At 38.1% G+C, this 26,007-nt stretch overlaps 1 protein-coding gene across 3 annotated transcripts in view; it reads right to left on the bottom strand.

Annotated features, from left to right (window-relative positions):
* Positions 1–26,007, bottom strand: part of LOC144090484 (uncharacterized) — a 214,589-nt gene that overhangs the window by 102,656 nt on the left and 85,926 nt on the right. For 2 of the 3 annotated variants that reach the window (XM_077621961.1, XM_077621962.1), the window contains 4 exons: positions 23,109–23,212; positions 22,303–22,371; positions 18,224–18,349; positions 3,907–3,963 (listed from right to left, as the gene is read on the bottom strand). In XM_077621961.1, coding sequence (XP_077478087.1) covers positions 23,118–23,212 — 95 coding nt within the window. In that variant the 3' untranslated portion in view covers positions 3,907–3,963; positions 18,224–18,349; positions 22,303–22,371; positions 23,109–23,117. The remainder of the gene's footprint in view (positions 1–3,906; positions 3,964–18,223; positions 18,350–22,302; positions 22,372–23,108; positions 23,213–26,007) is intronic. The other variant, XM_077621964.1, reaches the window with a different exon arrangement.

The following is a 26,007-nucleotide window of genomic DNA, read 5'->3' as shown; positions in this document are numbered from 1 at the left end:
CTGTCCTCTCGCCTCTTGTCTCTGCCGACAGCTGACGAATGGCTGATGGCGAGAGATACGCAGCATTGTAGATAGACATAAAACAGTTTCAGTCTCAGAGTCTGTGTGTTGAACTTTCGCGCAATGTGGCGTTCTGTAAAGCGCAATTTACAATGAGTACATCAGTCACCTGCACAGGTGTTTAAAAGGGAAATATGCAATCCTCCAAGTCACCCTACATGGCCCTTGACAGAAGTATCTTTTCTGTCCAAAATGTGTTACCCATCCTAAATGATGTCCCTCAATGCATTGCTTTCTTAACTTATCCCCAAAAACCTTACAACTATGGATGTCCCAATATTTTCGCAGGCGAGTTGAGGACAAGTCAGTTGATTTTGTTGATCTGCTCATACAAAGTCCCTATCCGATAGATCCAATTACTGTGTATGATATATGAAACTGAAATTGCTGATTCATGAAACCGATGATTTATAAAGAAGAAAAGTCCTGAAAATTTTCAAGGGGGCCCAAAGTTTTTTCATACCACTGGAACTATACTTTTGAGCATACAAATCTATACAGCTTAAAAGCAAATGCTCATGATTCTAAAAAGGCACCTGTAACCCATTTTTCCATGCATCATAATGTTTTGTAGCAATGCTTTAAGCCTGTTGTCTGGCTAATTATCTCCCAAAGAGCACCTAATGTCTCCTCATAGCACTCACTCATCCTTTTTAATCCATAAGCTCTTAAAGCGGTTATAACGGCCTCGGACGGTCAAACCCCATAAAAGATACCAAAGACGTGCCTTCACATTTCGTACACAAACTTTTCATATCAATGAGTGCATGAAGTAGAGTGGAGCAATATCCATCAATTAAAGATGGAACAAGGAAAGAGGAGTTGCACTAACGTTGGCCTTGAGAAGCTGAAGGCGCAATTGCAATCAATAGCCTAAGAAAAAGATATTCTTCGTGTGTCACTCAATAAGGCAAAGGCAAACGTTTGTGACGGAATGTTGATACGGTTACGTAACAAATAGAAACCAGTTGTAGTTTCCACATTTTCTTGCCAATTATTTTCACAATGGTTCAGAATTTAGAGCACCATGAGTAGTGGTGTAACAATATATCAAAATTGCGATATAGCATGATCCTTTGAATCCCAAAAGGGAAGAGTGAACATTCCCACCAAGACACAATACATCATTTTATATTCATTCCTGGACCAATTGCTGTTCAGTGATCTAAAATCAGTAGAAAGTGATGTTAAGCGGTACGGATAATGAATGAATGAGTTGCCGGAGCCTATCCCTGCTGACTTCGGGCGAAAGGCACACTACACCCTAGATTGGTCGCCAGTCAACTTTAGGGCACACACAGAAACAAACCACCATCCTTACTCACAATCAATCCGCCACCAGTGGGACTTGAGCCCGCGCCTACCCACACCGAAGTCAGCCGAGTGAACCCCTATACCATCAGGCAGCTTTGTTATCACGTTTGCATTGCAAATCATGTTGCATCGTGAGGTAACCAGCAGTTGCTGCCCCTAAACAAGAGGAGACACATCCCTCATGTGTTTTAACATATTTGGCCAATAAAGATGATACTTGGTTATACAAATATGAAAATGCCGCTTCACTTTTCAACGAGACATGGCGACAAGCCAGACGCATGTGCTCAAGGCACGGACGTCTTCGGTCTTTTGTCTCCGAGTGCTTTTATTCACTCGCGTGGATATTACATATTCCAGCTCTGCCCAATCCTTAGTCTACCTTGACGCTCGCCTGCCCCGACACCTCAGCAGAGACAAATGCTGGGACGATGCCTGGGCTAGGCGACCTTGCCCGCTGTCTTCTCGCCTGACGGCCAACATGTTTATTATTGGTGGAGCTCCACGCGTCCCATCCCATGCTCACGAGGAAGGGACAGGCGACGATATTCCAGTGCCTGAGGCAGGAATGAGGCAACCGAGGTGGGGAGACGCTACAACTCACACGACATTGACCTATTGTGTTCCCCCTCAGGGTGTCAATGAGCAGGACGAGGGGGTTAAGCCATGTCCTCTGTGGTGGAAGTAACCAGGAATATAGGCGAGGGGGGAAAGGAGAGGAAAGGACGTTATTAAGATTATTGTAAGGGGACATACGCTAGGTTGTCAAGGTTTCATTAATGTAGGGTTATTTTTACAATCGGGACAGTCTGGGTCAAAAAAATCCACATCTCAAAGCCTTGCGGTTGCATGCCAAACCCGCAGGTGTTATCGGAGAAGAATCTTTATAAGAAAGTGAAAGAACAACAAAAGCTAGATGAGTTATAAACGTGGGGCCTGATGAAAAGAATCTGAAATATCGTAACCACAAATGGCAGCTGAGAAACATCTGAAATTGACTGAATTGGATAAAGTAAGAAGTGGAGACTCTTTAGAATTTTTGAAGGCCTTTTTCTGAGGTTTAAGGAAACCGAAATTCAACATTTTGACCCAATACAATGAATGATCCCTTTTAACTGCTTCAAAATCTAAACAAAGTCATACCTATTTCATCCGTCAGCACATAGCGAGCAACCAGACTGCTACACAAGCGAGGGCAAGAATGAAAAGCCATGTTTGTAAACCCAATATCGCGACCTGTGACCCATTCCATGCTGTGCAGCGGTAGCCTTTCTTGTTACATTTTATTGGGTCAGGAGTTCACAGTCTATCCATCAACGTCTTGAGCAGTGTGGAGCTTATTTTTAGCCAAACTGAAAAGACGTGAAACAGATGAATGTGATGAAGATTTATTGTTTCGGTCACCTAAATCGCTACAAAAAACTGGCCTTTCATACCCACCCCCTATGGTACTTGACCCAAATGAATCGGTGCTATGGTTACTCTCGCCCTCCAGGATAAAAAAGCAGCACTCCCTGGGGTCACAGCAATATTATTTCCAGCTCCGACACTGCCGTTAATGATCTAACACACTTTTAACTAAGGCGGCCACTAGGAAAATGCACCTGTTGCTGATCGCTGCCATTTAATGGCTGAGTGTTCATGGTTAAGGTGAAAAACAGCATTTTACATTACAGGTGACAAGGTGTCCTTTACTATATGCGCACACAACGGTAAATTAATACAGCCTTGAGTCCGAAAATGTTATTCATCAAAAAGAGGTTTTTAGAAAAGGGTTTAAATTCAAATCCCCTAATCTTTTTCAATACCAAAATTCCGATTTGTGATATTTCAGAAAATGGCTGAATATTGTATTCATGCCCAATCCCTTTTAATGGGATTTTCTTTGATCTGATTGGAATAATCCAGTAGAGTTTAAGAAGGAAAGGTTGGTTGCATTAATGCCAATAGCCAAATAAAGTGGGAGGGGTGCAAGGGGGGAAACAGACTCAACAAAGAGGAAATTTTGATTGAAAAGAGAAGGCAAAAGGTGAAATGCTTCATACACTATTATAGGTATTTTTTCTGAGGTTATTTTTTATGATATTTATTCAGCCTTGTGTTGTGCTCAAGACCTAAGTGAGACCAAAACTCACCTATTATCATCATTACAACATATCCAGTCAAACCAAAAGAGCCTAATTTCTTAATGGCCCTACAGTGACCCTTTTCTCAGCTGTTTGCCTGGAATGATACACAATTATTTGCATCCAACCGCATTTTTCCTCACAAGCAAATTTACATGTCGAAATGGGGGTGAAAAAGTGGCTTGACTGGACTCCACACTTCACCCACAGACACACTTACTACACCGAAAGAGAGAGTGGATATGGAGACAGAGCCACACCAACGCCGTATTAATTTTTCATAACATCATGCTCAATACAAAATGCAATAAGCGTTTCTTGTAAGACGACTCCTAGGCACTTATAGCACTTGAGCATGCGGCAAGGTACTCCTCAGAGGTCCGGTCTACATGTTTGTATGACTTACTTTGACTGCAGGAGGCTGATATCTGATGCTTAGGACGCCTCAGGGCTTGTTGGCTGACTGCAGGAGAGGGAGAAAGGACAATACAGTTAGTGATAGGTGGGGACAGTAGAATCACTGTGATCATCCTAATCCTTCACAACCAGATTTCCCCTCCGCTGGAGAGGAACAGCTATAATCTTGTTCTCCAGGAGCATGATACGCAAAATTGATGTCTTTTCATTGTTTATTCTCTCAGTTTGGCTGTGTTACTCTCATCATATTTCCAGTTGGCCCAATCTTGCCTCAACCATTTCATATTTTTCTGACCTACACCGACCAACACCAGGTGTTCACTTGTGTCCTCCGCCAGGCTGGCTGGTAAAAACTGTCTTCCTCACTTTTATTTAAAAAAATAAGATATAAAAGTAGAAAGTAAATATTTTAGTAAAAAAAACTGCACAAATATTTCTCATTTGAAGTTAAGGTTTAGAAAAACGTTGTTGACAAGCTTGTTAAACTCTCTGATTATCTTCAATAAATGGGACTTTTTATATAATGAACCAGTAGAAAATTTGAAAAAAGTAGTGATTTTTTTTCTTAAAAAAAATTGTGATTTATAGTTCAAAATTTTTCTCTCTCTAATAGGCAATCTTTAAATTAGTGTGTCATATTTGTGAGAGTCCATCTGTAACCTTTATATCCAAAATATTACTACATTAAGAATAACCCATTATTGATGGAACACAGTAGGCTAATTAGCATAGACATATTATAAATAAAATGGCATCAAATATTCATTCATTTTCTGAACCGCTAATCCTCACAAGGGTCACTGGCATCAACTATCCAACTACTATATAATTTAATAAATTATATTATTATTATTATTATAATTATATATAATCTACTAAATTTTCCTCATTGAAACATTGAAGAAATCTAGAAATGAACAAGTGAAGGACAGAGATAAATTTATGAGCTACTGCCTATGCTTAACAAATTTTAAAATAACAAACAAGAAAAAGAGGGTGCAAAAGAATGAAAGAAAGGAAAAGGAAGGAAAAGAATCAGCTACTGTTCTAGCAGGCATTGCAAGTAGTATATTCCCACGGTTGTACTCAACATTTGTTCCATTTTTTCCCTAATTTGATAAAACATCAGCAACTGTGTCTTGTTTTCCAGAAAATTCCCCACCAAAAATAGCCCACAAGTGACAGTTTGTTCAAGGCTATGAGGCATAAGTGGATGTTCCTACAACAAATTAGTACGATATTTTAAAAAAGCATTATAAAATGATGTTTTTTTAAATAAAACTTTTTAATAACATGAATACTCATTCATCCAGCTTTAAGCACATTTAAAACATAGCAAAATAAGGTGTATTCATTTCATACATTCATTTTCGACTTATTCTCACACCTCACACAAATTCTCACGCTTATCGCCCACTTGGTGACCAGCCAATCATAGGGCACAAGGATACAGACAACCATTCAGGCTCATCCTCATTTAGAGTTTTCAACCAGCCTAACATGGATGTTTTTGGGATGAGGAAGGAAACCGGAATAGTTCCTAACCCACCTGTGATTGAATCCTCAATCTCATTACTTTGTGGGTGACACGCTAACCACTCTTCCACGCAGAGGAAGGTATATTGTAATATAATTAAGTATATCACCGATCCTTGATTTAAATATTTCTTCTTTAAAAATGAATAAATAACTAAAATTGTTTAATTCATCACATTGGTTGACCACCTTTATTTGCTGTATAGGTTTATGTAAATTACATTGTTTAAACATATTCTCTGTACCCATATCTGGTGCTACACATCTGATTTTTTAAAAGAGTTGGGTTTTTTTGCTTCATTGAAACCATCCTTTTGTGTTCATCATGTTGAGATAGTCCTATTCAAACTGTGGGAAAAGACATTTGGATATACATTTTTCGATCTTAAAATAGGATGATTCATACTCGCATGCAAAAATGTGTGATGGCAAAATCCCCAAGTATATTAATACACAATTCCACAATATTTGGAGCCCATGAAAGGCGGAAAGAGCCATATTTGAAAACTTCTCAAACTGCCTCTCCATCCCATTAAGTTTCTTAAAGAAAAAAAAATACAGTATGCTTGTTTTTATCTTAACTGCATGCCAGTATGGCATAGCACATTTCTACTCATGCTTAACTTTCTGACTAATTGACAGGGCTCCAGTGTAGTCACCACAGACATCTGCACACGTCAGCTGAACGTCTGGAAAAGGATTTGAGGGAGGAAAACGACATTGACATGCAAATGATCGTCTTGAACTTTATTGAGCGGGTACATTTAAGTTAATTTGCTGTTGGGAGTGGCTAATTGAAATAGGCTCCTCCAGTAATTCTTGAGGAGTCAATGCACCTGATTTAGAGGAGACCCCATCGTAGATCTCTAGATTGACAGCTCCGTTAACTCCACATGTGACATAAGCGGCGAGGAGACGGGAAGCGAGGGGTAAAGCAGCAAAAAGTCTATATTACATGTTGAGGCGACCTTGACGCGCATTCATGTCTAGGCTAATATGCCTAGCGAGGTAATGTTTTGGAAGCTTCCCGAACTTTGTTTGGGCCGTCTTAAGAAATGCTACTTTGATTCCTGCTCAACTATTGATTACATTTCTGTACTTCTATAAGGCCATTGTAGGCAAAATGGGGCCCTTTGGAATGAGAAGACAACCCACAAAGTAAATACATATATTTTAATAGAATAAAACAGTGTTTTAAAATTTCAGGATTTTGTCTGCTCTGCTGTATCTCTCTACTTCATTATTGTACATAATTTATGTTGATAGTTAGAGATTTCAAACCCTTTCTGCTCAGTAAACACCAAATTAATCTCCAAAATGATGACTCCATGCTTAAATTAGGTGTGTACTTTGCAGGGTGACTTTTTTTGAGCCAAAATCTTGAGCCAGTTTGGTGAATGGCTCATGTGACGCCTACATCGAAGTAAAATTAATAAAAAGCTACAACATAGAGGAATCATTTTAACATAGAGGGAATGGTTCGATTTTGTAATATTTCAAATGCTCAAGTTAATACATTAAGGACTAAAAGACATAGGCTTGCCCAAGTTCAATGGAATGAAGAAATACTTATCGATTGAAGGCACAATGTCATCAGTTTGATAGTTTTAATGCATTGATACTAGTTTTGCGTCTCGTGTAAACAGGGAGTGAGACTCATAAGATATGAAAACTATGGTGCTGGCATTTTACGAAAAGGAACCGCTTAGTGTTGCTTATTAGTAAATACATCACTGCAGCAGAATGCCGTCACAATTAGATTGGAGACTCCATGTTGTATATCGAGATAAGATCCCCATTACACTATATAGTTCATACATGTCACTGGAAAACACAAATGCATTTAATAAAATGGGCGGCTGTCTATCCATATTCATTTGTTTTCTGAACCGCTTATCCTCACAAGGGTCATGGAAATTGCTTGAGCCTATCCCAGTAAATTACGGGCACCAGACGGGCGACACCATGAATCGGTGGGCATGCAATCGCAGGGCACAAGGAGACAACCATGTGCACTCACACTCACACATCGAGGCAATTCAGAGTGTACAACCAGCCTACCATGCACGTTTTTGGGATGTGGAAGGAGACTGGAGTACCTGGAGAAAACCCACACAAGCCCAAGGAGAACATACAAACTCCACACAGTAATGACCGCCAGCGACCCTTGTGAGAATAAGCGATTCAGAAAATGGATGAATGAACATTAAGGAAGTCAACCTAGTTTCTACTTGACAATCGTGACAACTTGTATGAAGTGGCCCAAAATATTTTTCTTAAAAACAACAGGGGTCACTGTTTTTTCTGTTGCGGCAAGTATGTTATACAGTAAAGAAAAATAACCTATTGAACAGAATCAAAATTAAAATATGTTTGTTGGTTTTAGTTATTTCTACTGCCTTGGCTTTGGAAAGTGATATTCCACTGAAATATCCTAAACTAACAAAACAAACTACATCGTTGGCACATTTGTCAACGATCTACCTGCTGTTTGGCGTAATAGTGTTTTTGCCGACCCAGATGTCCTTTTTGTGTGTGAAACGCGCTTGTCTGATCACATTCAAACCCACTTATCTATATAGAAGTGCGTGTGCCTGTTTGCCCTTTTGCAGATGTGTGTGAAAGACCAAGCCGAGGAGGGCTTAAAGTAAAGCGTCAGGCCATAATTGGGTTACGGGGGCCAGTGATGGATTAAAGCGTGGCCAGAGAGACGCTGCAGCAACATTAGGGTGTCTGAGATGTCAGAGGCAGAGCGCTCTCATTAATCGCCTGGGCCTGTACATTACTGCATTAGCTGTATTAGCAGCTACGACTCGCCAAGCACTTTGGGATTTCTCGCTGAGGCAGGCCACATGCTTGTCTTACACTTTTGGTAACGGTACCGAGAAGTGGGCGGCGTCTCTCACTTTTTAATCGACAAGACAGCGGAAACAATTAAACAAGATCAACTGCATTATTAATTCATACCTTTGGAACTAAGAACAAGTCTATAGAAGATAGATGTCTTTAGCTGTATTGTGAATTCTTGTTTTAGGATCTCACTTGTCAGAGACAATGGTTTGTAGGAATTAGCAGGTTTTACTTGGAAATAGAGGGTCCCTGATCTGATCACGTGATTGGAAATCAATCCCAATTATTTCATTTTCAGAGGATCGAAATTGGGTACAGATCAACTTTTTCAAATGTATTTGTTTATATTCCTAAGCATTAACTCATTAGCAGCCATTGACGATGGCAGATGTCCAATCCATTTGACTCAACAAAATAATCCACTAGTATAATGCTTAAAGTATGTTTTATAATTTTTTTTTTCATTCATTCATTTTCTTGAACCTCATATCCACACAAGGGTCACGGGGAGTGATGCACCTTATTGGTGACCAGCCAATCGCAAGTATAATATTCATATTTACACAATTGAAACAAACCTTGCTGAAAAAAAGGAGAAAAATGTCGAGCAGCAGCAAAAAAAGTGAAAAATTTAGAACTAAAATAATTTAAAATGTCACATGGGTTGACAAAATCTATTCGCCATACAAGCAGAAAATACAATGAATTATTGAATTGAGAATAAAAACACGGTCTAGCATTCGGGAATAATTTTGGAATATCTTTTTCCCCCATGCACCACTTTTCGTTCACTTTCGTACCCAGTATCAGATCCTCAAAATCAGTGACTCGAACTACACATACAAGGGAACTTAGACATTCTAGTCGCACAATATTTTTTTAATATGAATAACATATGTATTTATAAATATTAGCAGAATGTTGTTTATGTTCATGGAATGGTTTCACACATTTTAAAGAATGTTAAATAATTCACGAGAAGTACAAAACAGAAGTGCAACAAACCTTATATATTCATAATTTATTTTTTTGCTTCGGGGGAATCGGAAGTAGGCCATACGTTTATGGGGCTAACACTGACAATCCTTGTCCACTTGCTCTTCTTGAAGTGAGTTCTTCATCACTCAATGTCTTTCCCGATGTAACCTCCCCATTGTCACCGCTGTCGACCTCCTGGGGCTAAAATATCTGACTTAATCATAGCTGATGAGCAGCCATGATTACCTCAGAGCTGGTCGTTTTCCTCATCTAAGCTGTGGTGTCGGGCACTGGCAGGAACGTCCAATCGTATTATTTACTGCCTCGTCTTAAGTTGCAAGCTTTGCTCAGCCCTTTCCTGCATTCTCACTATTAGTTGTGACTAGGATCTGTCCTCATTCAACATCTAATTATGTGTTTCCCAAACTTTACTGAGTCCAAACACATATATTTCACATTGGAAAAAAAAAAGTCAAAGCATGCAGATGCATTCGTAATTTCGGTACCTTCTGCCATTTATGCAGTGGAAGAGCATTCAATCTTTTAACCTGTTACTATTTCTCTTTGACGTCGATAGATGAGCAAAGAATATTTTGTTAGTTGCTGTTAATTTTTTTGGGGAACCAAATTAAAGACCTTAAATAATTTACAAAGGGACACCTGATGATCATTTACGACACACTGGTGGAGAATCACTGGTCTAATTCATTACTATCCCAATAGAGGTGGGGTTGGTTGCAGTCTCATGAGCTACATGGCATATAATCATTTCTATTCATTCAGAAATGGGATGCTTCCAGACATGTTCAATAACCTATTGACTTGAGTAAAAGATAATAAAACTGTTTTTAAGTAATTCTGAGTTGCGTCATTATACAGTGGCACTGGTTTTATTAAGAGGAATTGCTTTATGTGGCCCCCAGTTTAAGTACTGCTCTGACCTGAAAACTCAATAACTTGCCTGGACTGAGGAGTCTTGTCAACCCATGATTTATTAATTGATTGAATAAGACTTAAGCCATTTTATTTGGGAAAAACAATATATTTTGTACAGTGCCAGATCACAAGTGAACCGGAGTAGTTTGCTATTCACTCAAGACTGGTCGCCATTCAATCACAGGGTATTATAGACAATTATTCACACTCAAATGCATACATTTCAGGTTGCATTCACACCTGCCCTGTTTGGTCCGGACCAAACCTAAAAAGTATGTGGGCTGGTTTGAATACAAACCAGCGAATTCTGATGCGGATCAAACAACCGGTCCGAGACCTCGCCGGCGAGGGGGTCTCGTTTTGCTCGGAGCATGGTGCGGTTCAGACCAAAGCTTCGCAAACCTACTTGCTCATAACGGGCTTCAGTAGCTAAAATCATTATAGAAAATGTTGTTTGTTTAGGAGTACATCAACTAAAATGAGTCAAGGTTTGACTAGGAGCAATAAGTAGTCACATTATTATGCACATATAATAACAACCCAGAATAACCCCAAATGAATGTCTTCTAGATATTTGGGCACAATATCGAAGTTGCATCAATACCCTCTGATTTAACAAATGTTCCACAAATGCTTGTAGTAGGATGAACTGTATCAAGATAAGCAGAAAGGCTCCAAGTTGGAGGTCCACATTTTACTGTATTACCCTGCCCAGACAATTTTGTCCAATGACTCTATGATATTTGCATATATTTAGTTTTATTGTCAAAGCCTGGGTCAGCTCGCAAAAATTGCAATGTTAAAAGGAACCGTGCCAGACCAAAGCAAATTATGGACTTTCCCGGTGTGAATATGCCCTGAGACAACCATTAACAGTCAAATTCACAGCTGTGGACAATTTCAACTCCTCCAATTAAACAGAGAACCTCAGAGATTTAAAGTCAGAATGGTGAAGCAGGCCAACCGCTAACCACTATACAAAGCTCTTAATTTTGTGGCAAAAAAAGAAAAGATAATAGCAAACCATTACCCCAAAAGTTAACCCTGTTCCTGTCCATTTGCAGAAAAAAAATATTTTGCAGGCACCATGGCTCACTTTCTCTCATCAGGATGTATTAGAACAAGCCAAGGCGCGCGTGAGCAGGCTGGCCGATCGTGGATTGTTATTGGATCACACTCGCATAGAGCCCAATTTCCCATGAGCGTCCTTTGGTACCTGATCTGTGCTAGGAAATACACTACTAGACAACCTACTCTGCGCACCCTCCATGTTCTCACATGCAAAAGCGCACGCACACACACTTGTGCCGCGGCTACACACTCAGGTATCTGTTAGTCTAGCGAGCGCCTCCATTCACATGGAAAGGGGTTGTCTTCCAACCCCAGGATGAGGTATTAGCTTTCCCCTCTGGGAGAGTTCTAATTAGGTAATTGACTGATCCATAAAGCAGGTGCCTGTATCTGTTACAGCCGGCCCAACCTGTTCATTATTAAACACTGACCCTTTCTGCCACTCGTGCCAAAGCTTACAGTGAAGGGGAGAAAGTGGCCAGCAGCTTTCACGGGGATAAGGGACATAACTAATTACACTTTGCTGGCTACCTGAGTGCTGATGCATCTTGAATGATGTGCCCTCGACTCTAATTCCCACTCAATGAGAACACCTAGCTCCATGTCACCATTAGACCGTAGTGGGAAATAACCAAGTATACAAGTAAAAAAAAATTAAATAGATTTTTCGACCCTATGTATAATAGCTAAATATATATTTGTCATCATGGTCTGGTAGTGAACTAGAAGAGAAACGGGCTGCCATTACAACTGGTCTTTAAGTAAAATACTTCCAGAGTGCTCAAAACATACTAAATTTGGGTGACTAAAAAGAAAAATGACGCCAGAAATGTCAATTAGCTATATTTATAGAACAAAACAAGTAGTGTTCTGTAGGTTTTTGTGTGACAGGGTTCCTATGACCTTTTGACATTAAATACCTTGAATACTTAAGCCTGCAAGCACAAAAATCTTCTAGTTTCCAATGTCATCTCTGAGCAGATATTTTCCAAAATTTTGTAGACCAGTGATTACTTAAATTTTTTTTTTAAGTACAGGATAAAAAATTTCCACCTCTAGCTAAAAATGTCCTACATGATTAGTTTATCTGAAAATAGCTGTGTTACATGACAAACCGGGCAATACTTCACCTTTGCATGTCTGCCCATCAATAGACTAATGAAACTAGAGCTACACTCCTCCGAAAGGGAAGGAAAGTAGAAACTGGTAAAGTGCGAGCAGGCAGCACTTCATTTTGACATTTTGACACTAGTGAAATATATAAAAGATTGGGTTGCTGTTAAGCCGTAGCCCGAGTTATTCACATCACCAGGCCAAACGATCCAGATATGGATTGATAGCGGAGACGAGAATTGATTCGAAAGCGCGTGCATTTTGGTGTGTTTATGTGTTCTGTGTGTGTATTTTGCACACATACGGGACAGGGAACTGCAAAACAATACCCCGGATGGTCCGTTTTAATTCAGTGAGATACACATTTCATTTACAAGTGTGTAAACTACAGATGCTTTCAGGCTATTTGGATTGAGCCCCACTGCTGGAGGCAAGCCAGCCTGTAAAGTTTTGCCTTCAAAGGCCTTTAATTGGATCATACTCTTAAAATTGACCTTGTGTTCTGTCATCTTGTGTAAATGATGAAATACTGCGCACTGTTTAGAGATGACGACTGCTCAGGACAAAAATGTCTGCTGATTACTTTTTTTTTCTTAACAGTCATATTTTTCAGTAAATTCCTACATATTTTACATAGTTGTCAGCAGCCATTTTTCTAGATACAGCTTTCTAAGTCATGAAGTCTGCGATGCAAATGTACTATCCTTTCCAGACAAAGACATGTTGCTCTTAAAGTTGGCCACTTTTAGTAGTGAAATTTACTTTTTGTATTTATTTTTTTCATCTAACTCATGACAACCACTTCCCCTTTCCTCATTACCAATAACAGAATCAATAAATTGAATCAGTTTCATTGATAAACAACTATCTTCCTAGCTAAGCAATTCATGGGTGAACATGTTTTATTTTGCTTAACATAATTTATTAGAGGTATGACACCCCCAACACTAAAGCTCGATACCCATTAGTCAAATCCTACATTTAACCACTTATGTTTCACCAAAACAAGGAAATAAGTGTTATCTCTTACACTTTAACAGTGGAACTAAAAATAAAACTATAACCAAATTGTTACATATGCTCAAAACTATTTTGTATCCTTCAAAAATATTGTATGTTTCCTTCTCTGCAGAAATAAACTGAGAGTAAGTACCTCTCTCATGTGAAACATTCATTGACTCATGTAAAAATGTTAGCTTTCGTTTTACTTTAGTCTAAATTATCACCGCACAAAACAAGAAATAGCAGGCCACCAGTAGATTAATAACATAACCTACTCTATTCTAATCCAATCCTATCTACATCAATAGGCAGATAAGACATCCAGATCAGTAGAGCGTAAAACAGCTTGAACAGTAGAATTTTGATCTAATAATTAATTGTTTTTCTATTATTTTAAATGTTGGATGTATTTCTACAAAACGACATTTCGCGGCGTGCAGATTCTTACCATTGCAACTAATTGATTGCACTAAAATACAATTTCCTTGCGACAATAGATCCTTTTTGGCACAGCTTTAGAAATGATCATCTGAATTAACCCCCTTTATTCTTCTTACAAAAGTTTCGGATTGGAGTTTTGCAATCTGTGCCCTTCATTACAGCTGGTACCGCTGTCATACACTGGTGAAGTGCCCACAGTAATAGATTCCTGAATCCAATCATGGAGACTTAGCAGTTACTGTATGAGATGGTCTTCATCACACAGATGTGGCCACTCTCAACAACAATCCCCTCCCAAAATAAAAAACTCAATTAAAGCAGCAGTATGGCTTGTGGCTTGTGATAGGATTGTATTGTTGGTAAAAAAAATACAAAATTAAATGCATCTCTACTTTACCAACATGCTGCAGCCAAAATCCTCTCATGCTGACCCTTTATCTGTGCAAGCCGAATTTAATGTTCGGCAATCTTGTATATTTTTTAGTTTTTGTCAAACCGTTGTTATTACATGAAATATTTCAAGTAGTACATTGCATTAGTGTTATTGTATATTATAGTACAACTTTTTACAGAGCGGCACAAAGCATGTTGGATAGTAACAGGCGATTACTGGCTTTAGATAATAGTAGTTTTCATATTTTTTTACATTTCAAAATGTGACAGTAATCTTCAGTAAGTTATTTTTCCTTGGTTAAATTAGATTTAGATTTATTTGATTTCCACTTTGTTGCTGCTTTTGGATTTCTTCATTATATGGGTGTGGTCTATACATATTATTAGTACATTTATATAGAGTTTGTGTGAATTTCTAGTGTGATGTGTGTCAATAACAAACAGGAGACTTTTAAATTGGTGTTATTCAAAATGAATTGTGAAGTCATGCAACTGTTCTTGCTCTTGGAATTTGAATCTTTGGGGTCTCACATGAACATTTTACCGTGTTATTTATAATTCTAAAAGACAGCTGTAAAAGTTTACGACTACAAATTTGGGTGTATTGACTCTCATTAACCTTACTTTTCGATTGCAAAACTTACAATTTAACTTTACCATTTGTTACCATTTAATATGAATTTTAATGTGCAGGCTTCGTTCTGAATCCACCCACAGGATTGTCAAGATTATCCACCCATGTTACAATTTTCACTTGTATATGTCTAATTTTGTCATATCACAATAAATAAGGGTTATGTATATGTACCACAAACCTGCATTTACATTCTCTGTCAAAGTCATACGTACTGTACACATCTATACGCATACAAAATATAAAGCACAAAACCTTTGGTGAACATGCCCCTTAACAGCCACAACAATCTTAAATCCCTTTAACTCTCAGGCAAAAAACATCTCTTTCAGGGAAAAAGGGACAGGAAGAAGATAAGAGAAATTTTACTCCTTGGTTCCACTTCAAAAGTGGAAAAGATCCAATAAAAAACGTTTTAACAACAGGTCGGACAGAGGCGAGGACTCTCTCCCTCTCTCTTCCTCTCACTCGCTTACTCACTCTGCATGACCCTCGTCTTCATGTTTGGAAACGACCCTACAGTGACCCCTTCTTCCTGAACCAGAAGGAAGTCTGTCAGGAGTAACAGCAGCTGGTTGAAAACCAAAAATGGTACTGAAAAACCACTTTCATTCATCATTTATCTATATCTATTTCTCTATATCTCTATAGATATATATAATATATATTTTTATATATACATATATGTATCTATCTGTATATATGTATATATGTATCTATATATACACATGTATATATGTATATATGTGTATATATGTGTGTATATATGTGTGTATATATGTATATATGTATCTATATATACATGTATATATGTGTACATGTATATATGTATATATATATGTGTATATATGTATATATGTGTGTATATATGTATATATACATATATGTGTGTATATATGTGTATATATGCATATATATATATATGTATATATATATATATATATATATATATATGTGTGTATGTGTGTATGTAGGTGTATATATGTGTGTATGTGTATATGTATATATATATATATATATATATATATATATATATATATATATATATATATATATATATATATATATATATATATATATATATATATATATGTATGTATGTATGTATGTATGTATGTATATATATATATATATATATATATATATATATATATATATATATATATATATATGAGGTTGGCAATGAACAATAGTTGCTATGACGTAGAATTGGTAAATGGTCCTTTTTGAGGCGTTGAGGCGGAGTTTGCAAAAGGTGAATTGAATAAAATTGAGGTCAGTCCTTTCATTTGCAGTGTCAGAAGTGAGCAACAACATGTCACAATGTCAAAAGCGTGAACAGCCATTAAACGGAGCGTATCACGGCGTAATCTCTCCCCTTCAAAACTACCAAAAAACTCAAACAGGACCCCATCTCAGGATAGCAGTAAGTGATCATGCCAAAGAGAAGGCGACACCTTCTTCTCTGATTAAAACAATAAATCTGATTAGGCCTTTTTCTCTCTCTCTTTAACAGAGATACGACAGTATGCGTGAGCTGTCAGAAGCCATCGTATTTCATTTGTCTCCCCAGGTGTGCCGCACATGAAACCCAATAGTAGATTAAAGTGCCAAAACCCTGAGAGGAAAAATGCTTTTAGAAAACCTTTAAAAGTGTGTTTAACAGTGTGTTTTTAGGACGCACTAAAAACAACACACAGAACCACATGGCCAGGACAGAGGCTAGTAGTGTCCCACTGAGGATAGTGGAGATGAAGGGAGACGAGATAGACGGGAGGAAAGCCCCCAACTTGCCCCAGTCTTGACACCTGGTCTGGACTGGGTCAGTCTGTCTGGCCCAAAACCCTGTTTCAGACATCTGTGTCTTATTTTTTTCAACAATAGTCTGAAGTAATGAAGTAGTACTGGAGTAGATATTACAGATATCTGAAATTGACAAGTATTTATATTCCTGATTAATCTTATTTTCACATCTTACATTAGGACATATTCCTTGCCTTATTTAACAGTGTTACGACTACATAAGGGCAGCCTGACGGATGCGTGGTTAGCGCGTAAGCCTCAAAGTTCTGGGGTCCTAGGTTCAAATCCAGGTCGGTCAACCTGTGTGAAGTTTGCATGTTCTCCCTGGGCCTGCATGAGTCTTCTCCGGGTACCCCGGTTTCCTCCCACATTCCAAAAACATGCATGGGAGGCTGATTGGACACTCTAAACAACTCTCTTTCTGCCCTGTGTTCGGCTGGCCATCGATTCAGGGTGTACCCCACCTCTGGCTCGAAGTCAGCTGGGATAGGCTCCAGCACCCCCCGGGACCCTTAGTGATGATAAAGTGAGAAAATATATGAATTTGTTTCAATAAGTGAGGCAAAGTCATGTACAGTGGTTCATTTTCTTAGTATAATCTGAAAACAAAATAAATGAAATTATTAAGGTATAGTTTTGAGTTATCACTGATATTTTTTTAAACTTGTCACTCCACAACATTTACAGGGAAACATGTTTTGGTATTGTTTTTAATCGCTATTTTGAGTCTTTTAAGCAATTAAATCAGTATTTTCCACTTGCTCCAAATACATACGTTAAGCATTTTAAATCTGGTAGATACAATTTTACGAAATTCCTTTTAAAAATGGCATTTGTATATTTAATTTTAATTCATTGAAAATAAAAATGCTAACTGCCTTCAAAATAGCATGAAATCAGTTAAAGCAATCATGACTGCTTTGCTTAAAACAATATTATTTTCTAGCCATGTTGACATCTAAATGCAGGAATATACAAAAAAAAATCATCCAAATGAAAATATACATGTGCACATCAAGATTATTTTACATATTGCTATTAACCAATCAATCAAAATGAATGGTAAACAATCCTTCTATGAAATATACAATCGGATGTCACGTTCAACCAAATGACAATGTTTTTGTTGATCTATTTCTCTAGAGAGGGGTTTACAGGTCCAACACACCGACGCAAACAAAACATACGTCAACCAAATATTAGGGATAAGATTATTTTTGGATTTCCCTGTGTTTTTCTACTCATTTGGGGATATACTAATGGTGAAATAAATTTCTTCCCACTGCGACTGCGCTCCCGACGGGGCGCGCTTGACCCCTTCATACCTGTGCTTGTAAAAGCAGCCACAGGGGGTCCCAACAAGTGAAGAAATGGAAGCCATCTGACATAAGATGGTGTCTATAAATATGGTGGAGATCACAGGGGTACTTACTGCAGGGGTGGGCTGCATTAAGACACCTTTTTACCAGTGCATCGACAACATTTAAAAAAATTCCTGTCCGTTGAAACCAAAAAATAACAAATAAATCCATTTAAAATGTATAGTTACCTCTTTGACAGGGAAAAGGCCTCATCAGATCCCTTTTTGCTGTATTGTGCGTGCACTCCCACCCCTCAGAGTAGGCTTTGGGGGTGAGGTGGCATTTTTAGCAGGAACTGGCTGCTGATTCATGATCTGAATCAATGCGTTAAAAAATCAAATAGAACAGAAAATTAGTCAAATTCGTTAGGAAAATATTTTACTACAGTATCAATGCAATGCAGAGAAGCCTATGATTTCATTTCAAATTTATGTATATATTATTATTGTGGTTGCAGTGCTATATATTAAAAAAAATCAGTTAGCCACAACCCATAGTGCTTTTCTCTGTAAAATAACAAAAAAAATATTAAAATCTTATTTTGCATTGGAAAGAAAGCTGGAGTTGCAATCGCGTGATGACAGATTTATCTATTTTCAAAAAAAAAATGAAAAATTTGACATCACATATTGGCATAGAGAAGAAAACGCATGCACAATTTCCATCCAATTTTAAATAAATATCATTGACAAGAAGTGAGTTTGGCCCTCAAGAATAAACCAGTTTTCAATTTGAGCCACTATTCATTTGAGTGTGACACCTCTTATGTACAGCCTTTTATTTTTGTCATTTTATTCCTTCTCCTCATCCAAAAAATGTTAGTACTCGTTTGTGCCAATAAGGAACTGTTCAGTGGAAAAGGAGCAGTACTACTACTAACTTTGGAGATTCTCTCACTGGCTCTCTGTCCGAGAAAAAAAAAAAGAAAAAGAAAAAACAGGGCTTGAATCGGTCCACTAATGAACACGGTCCAGTGGAAGAGGCCGAGAGAAGCAAAGTAGGAAGGCAATCTCTGGAAATGATTACAGACTCATTTCCTTGTTTATCCTGCCTTTGAAAAGAGAACGAGAGGCCCCCTCCTCCTCCAAACCCTCCATTCCAATAAGCCCTCCACGTATTGTGTCAAAATCAGTGCATGCCGCGCCCCCTCCAAACTCCCATCGACAGCACCCGCTAGAAGCCCTCATTGGTCCATCCTCAATCACTCTCACTCCCTGCTCTTTCACTTTTGCCCCATGCTTTGGAAGATTTGTTTCACTCTTTCACTTAACTATTTCGCTCTTTCTCTGCATTCCCCACTTCTGTTGTACTCTGCCCTATTGTGGATTGGAGGGCCCCACTTGTAAACAATTTCCCCACGAGATCAAGCTGGGTCCCCTCGTCCCCTTTCAATTCAGGGGGCTCCGGCCTGGCCGGGCCAGACCCTTGTCTGCTTCAAGTGGCCGAGCTGGCTGGGCACGGGGTTAATGGCTGGAAATCTCAAACTAACCTCTCCAGCAGCTGGCTCCAGAGAACCCTCTTTCTCATCTTATCCTTCAGCCGTGTCCCCCCCTCCAGCCCCCTTTTTTTTCGGAAAGAAATCTTTTCCTCCGCAGCAGCTCAAGGCCGGAAGAAAACCATGGAGCATAAGCGAAAATAGGGCTGCAAAGCTCTTCCCACCAACCAACAACACCCCCCCCCCCCCCCCCCCCTTTCCATCGGCCCTCCTCCTTCATTTCCCCTCTCTTTACGCTTGTCTACTAAAAGAGAAGAATAAGAAAAGAACCTCCGTTGGACATGTCTTTCATTTTCAAACACGGGTTCAAAGGCACTGGGAGATTTGGTCTCTTTTGTGAGAGCTGGAGGGTAATGGCAAGAGGGGCGGAACAACGTCCAATTCCAAACAGCTTCCTGGCCTATTCCGCGAGGACTTTCCCCGAGCCAGCCGAGGCCTAATCAACGCAAATCTACACGAGCTGCAGAAAAGCTGTTTCCAGTCCTCAAGTGCTCCAAAGTAGCGCTGGAGTGGGGGCTGTCGGCTGACTGCTGAATCCCGCTGTCTGCCTCTTTAGCTTCGGCGGCAAACACATAAATGGAAGGTCAACAGCCCCACCGGATTTATAAGTGAAAGGGTTTCATTAACACAACAATGTATAATTAAAGACCACTGGCACTATTTCCTCATGGATGAATAAAAGGACATTTTTCCAAATAATTCAAAAGAATACAGCTAAGCACACAAAATCCTCCCCAAATTAAAAAAAAAATACAAAAACAGAATAGCACTGAGCATGGGTTGTTTTTTTAAAAAAGCCACAGGAATTTAACCTGTATCCGAGGGTGACTTCGAATTAATAATGGATGTAACATTTGTGTTTCATATTTTTACAGCCACATAATGTGAAATCGGTTTCTTCCAAAGGCAAGAAAAATAAAAAAATAAAAATAAAATGTGGTTGCTTTAAAAAGGACAACCTGGTCCTTTTCAATGGAACTGGGCTTGTAGCCGTTTAAAAATAAATAAATAAATTTAAATAAACACACTTCAAAGGCTAAGAAAACTAATTTTATATATATATATATATATATATATATATATATATATATATATATATATATATATATATATATATATATATATATATATATATATATACACACACACACATACATATACATATATACATACATATACATATATACATTCACATACATACATACACATACATACATACACATATACATATATACATACACATATACATATATACATACATATATACATATACATATACATATATACATACACATACATATATATACACATACATATATATACACATACATATATATATATATATACACATACATACATGCATATATATATTTGCTATTTACTCTCCTCATCCATATCATTCAATTGTTGTGTATAATATATTTTTATAAAAATACAAAAATAGCTGCCACTTGGTAGTTGCACAGGAATATATAATTGTTAATTAGATTAATTCATGTTGCAGAGTGAATGCATGTCATTTCTTCGTAAAATGCCGGCCATTGGTCAAACTGTAAGGTTCTTTCTCTGTCAACCTTTTTTTGGCATCAAAATACTGTGTATGTTTTGGGAAATGTTCTTATTGCGGAGTGTGACTGTGCGAGGGAAGTGAAGTGTGACACCCTCAGACATACAGATGCCCTAAAGAGACAGGTGACAAGTTCCTGTCGTGCCTTTACTCTCTCTACCGCCTTGCTGGTGACACATTTCATTTGGGCTGGCAAGGAAACATTTAACCGGCAACAAGATAAGAGAGAAGCTCCAAATCAGAACAAATGCCATACAAAGATTAATACACACTCCATGTACATGTTACAAGATGTATGTGTGGGTGAGGTTTTGAATTGTTGGTCCAGATCATTGGTCTTTAAAAAAATAAAATAAAGGATCTGTCCAAAAGGAGTTATTGTTAAGTTATCTGATGATTTGTTGACTAGAGTTAGCAAGTTAATTGATGTTTGTTCCTCAATAATCACAGTAAAAGCATTATGATGCATTTTTACTAGAGTAAAACCTTTCATAAAAGGTAAATGTCTCTGGTGGACAACTGTAAAAAACAAATACAAAACCAAATAATATTAAAAACACGGTGTCTGAATAAAAGTGGTATCCAAAAGGTTTCATGAACCTCATTGGATTACAGTTAAATTTAGAAAAACTTGCTGAAACGTTCTGACAGCTCATTGGCGCAGCCATTTTTTTTTCTTATTGCCCAGCAGGAAGTAGAGTTATGACATAAAAATATTAACAAACCTAGAAATTCTGCAAAGGCAGTTCCTCCCCAATGGATATTGTAAGCACAATCAACAAATCAAGCATAAGCTCTACCTTTGCATGCCTTAACCTGTTAGTCCAGAACATTCTTTCAATTGCAAGAAATATGACAGTAACAACAATCCGGCATATCTTGCATTAACTGGTGTGTGAAAGGGAAGACCAGTTGACTCGTAATTTTTGAAAAATATACCACTAGTTATAGTAACAGTTATTTATCAAACTACAAACAATTTTGCTCTGCAAAGCATTTTTGTTTTAGATGGAGCACTGAAGGTACACTTGTAGCATATCAATTTGTATTCAAACAATCTGACCAAAGAACAATAGAAAACAGTACCCACAGATGTCTCTTGACTTATATATGTATTGTCTGTCTATGTATATATTTATATACAAGCCAAGACATATATATATAGATACATAAATATATTTATGTATATTTGTGAAGGATCTTACCAACTATAGTCTTCAAGTGCAGCTATCCAGTCTGTTTTCCCATGTATCCCTCCTCCAACACAGCTGAATCTAATAATCAGGATAATTCTCAGGCCTCTGAACAGCTTTCTCATGAGTTCATTATTTGATTCATTCTTTCACATTCAGTTGGTCACCCCCTATCTATATTGAATTGAAAGTTTTTATTTTTCAAGTATAAATAAAAATAAATAGATGCTAAAAATAAAAAATAAATAAAAATAAATAAATAATAAATAAATGCTAAAAAATAAATCAGCACAAAGTGCACAATAACAACAACAAACAAACAGACAAATAAATATTCAATAAATAATAACAATAACTAATAAATAAATAATCAATAAATAAGTGATCAACAACATTTTTTTAAAATGGTTATGGCAACTAAGGGCTGTAGTCCCTACTATAATTACATCAAACCCAAAAATATTATAGGAACTACATTAGGTTCCCACAGTCCAGAAGCAGGTAATGTTCCTCATAAATTAATGCCGATGATGATTTAGAGCAGTATTTTTTTAATCCCAAAATTCAAAACAATTATATTATTGCTCCTGGTGTAAACAGACTGAAATGCACACTGAAAAAATATGCGGTAGCTTTAAGCAAACAAGCGTTAATACACACAAACAGCAAGCAAGTTCCCATTTTAAATATGTATGCTCTAAATACCTAGTACGCACGCATGTGACGCAGGTGGTCCCAGGCCATATATACCGATGAGGAAGATGTTGCTCGACATGCCCCGAAAGAAAGAATTTGTTTTTGCCTTTCATCACACCTACCTGTTTTCTTCAAACACAGTCTCTTGCTCCTTTTACTCTTTTCTGGTTCAGCAGGCAGCCTGTCTTTCCCTCCGTCATTACCCAATTCGTCCTTCCTTGACACCCTGAAAAACCCAGAAAAACAAATATCCCTTCTTTATCAATGATAAAAAAAACAAAAAAGAAAGAACAAAGCCCTCTACCGCACTGACCTGAACCCCCAGACCCTCCACCCCCCTACACACACACACACACGAACCCCCGACTCCCCTCCCTCCATCAGTGCTGTCCAGCTTTTCACTTACAATTAGCTTTGCGGCCCTTTGCACTCGTCAACTGTCGCGAGTTTAGCACCCAGTCATGAGGGGCCTTGACAGATCAAGCTAAGGTACCCTGACACCACTGGTGTGAAAGAAGATTCTAATTCTGCATAATTAGCTGACGAGAGCATGGAAAGGGTTTGGGGGGCAGCAGTGACGTGTGTGTGCAAGTGAATGTGGGGGCCGTGTGAGGCAAAATGGCACAATGTGCTAAGCACTTTTTGTCACGTCCCTGTTGATCCCAGTTTTCTCTTGTTGTCCGTTTTAAGGATTTCAATTCCACTGGTCAACGGTAAAATGTTACGCTGCCGATAAACAATTGTTTCCCAATGCTTCAGGTGTTTTAAAGCCAAATCCGATTTTTTTCATGCATAATATCCGCATTTTATTACACTCACATTGACTTGAATCCATTCCCCTCGCAACAATTAGTTCTAATTTTGACACAATTTGAAATGTATTAGTTCACACATCCTCTCTTTGTGATGTAACAACTGATGTGATGCTTCAAAACAGAATGCTTAAACAGGATTAGTGTAAGTGTTTTAATTTAGAAAGGTATTTTTGGCTACCAGTTGTAAGTGTAATTTGCTGCAGTTAGGTATTTTTCATTTTACTTCTTTTTGTGCTAAATTTTGCTGAAAAAGACTGTTATCATGATGTTTTGGACGCCCAATGTCAATTAATGTAGAACTTTTGAAAAGACACCAAAGGTTTGGATGAAAATCATTAATATTTAAAATTGCGAAACTGCGAAATCTGATGGAATAAATATTTCTCTTAGCGAAAGGCATAATCTCTTCAAAGTTTGCATTAGGGAGGAGATTGTATGCAGCGTACTTGTCATACAAACACTCCACACACATTCGCCTCTGCATGTTGACAATGTGGAACATCTTAATCGCATCATTAACACAGCATAAAGCAGGCTTGGCCTCAGAAGGTTGGACACACCCCGCCAGCACAAAGATTGTCAATGTGCAAACACACAATTATGAAAGGAAATGGACCCCAAGGGCAGGTGCGACTCGAAAGCAAAATTAAAGCACTCATCAGAAACCATAGTCCGTGCTGTGGTTTAGGATATGAAACACATTGCTTGTTCTGTAGGCTTTTGTGTGTGGATGTTAAACCCAGAACACAATCCTCCCATTGGCTGAGTCGCTGGCACCTGCGCTGGCACAAAGACGCAAATAGATCATGTATTCACACATTTGTCAGACCTGCTGAAACACGTTACTCCCATGACTTTGTTTGCAAGGTATCCCATTGGAGCAAAGAAGAGGTTTATCAAAACTCACTAACGATTTGCACTGTTTTCGTGTGAAACCAAACAAGGGCAACAATCCAGCACCAGTTGCTGTTAAGTGTCAGATAATGACGGTTGGTCAAACAATTCTCATAGCTTCACATATATATACATACATACATACATATATATACATACATACATACATACATACATACATATATATATATATATATATACATACATATATATATATACATACATATATATATATACATACATATATATATATACATACATATATATATATATATATATATATATATATATATATATATATACATACATATATACATACATACATATATATATATATATATATATACACATACATATATATATATATATATATATATATATATATATATACATATATATATATATTGCATAGCAATATACCTCAGGATTTTTTTGTAGTTTGTATGCCTTAACTCTTTCAATCCCATTGAAAGTTATGAACATCAAATCAATGGTAAATTCTCGAAGGCTGGCATTGTGTGATCATGTTCCACTGCCATTGAAAGAGAGAGATGTCCAATCCAATTTGACTATCAGGGTTCTCAGCAAACGTCTATCACCATCAATGGCTGCCAATGAGTTAATACTTGGGGAAAAATGCATTTTAAACACTCAATCTTTTTTGGGCAATTCCAGTCCTCTGAAAATGATCCAATCGGACTTGATTTCCGATCGCATGTTCTGATCTGGGACATCTTTAATATACATGAGATGCACATGATTGTGCAGACGTGTCAATATAAACACACATACACCCCATGCCAAGGAGCCTGGTTGTCTTGGAGGTAGTCCTGACTTGGTGTGGGTTTAACGCAAAGTGACGTTTGTGATGTCACATTCTTCGCACCACCGGCTGTGTTGTTAATGGCCATTAACGGCTTTAGAGACACTCTGATTGGGGTGGCAGCAATATACGACCTAACGGGGGCGTATGTTTACGCAAGGGTATTTAGGCTCATTGAAATGTTTACCATGCCAAATGAAAGCACATACATTTCTAAAATCTCAGCCAAAAATGTAAATCTGCCTCACATGACGAGCTCACGGAATCCTCCACCGCCATCCCGCCCACACTCCCCCCATATCAACACGTTTAGCCAGTTAACCATCCGTGCACGTCTACATATCGTCAGGCTGTGACCCCAACAGTTAAGCCCGGCGCCGGGGCCCTGATGTCGGCGCGGAATGGGACCAACCAACCGTGGCCAAGGTGGGCCCTAGCCAGTGGCGTGAGCCAGACGCAATGGGCGGGAGTGACGGTTTTGAAATGATA

The sequence above is a fragment of the Stigmatopora argus genome, chromosome 16 (genome assembly GCF_051989625.1).
Source record: "Stigmatopora argus isolate UIUO_Sarg chromosome 16, RoL_Sarg_1.0, whole genome shotgun sequence".
Classification (NCBI taxonomy): Eukaryota; Metazoa; Chordata; class Actinopteri; order Syngnathiformes; family Syngnathidae; genus Stigmatopora; species Stigmatopora argus.
The sequence above is the reverse complement of the archived record's forward strand: the minus strand, read 5'-3'. Positions and strand labels throughout refer to the sequence as shown.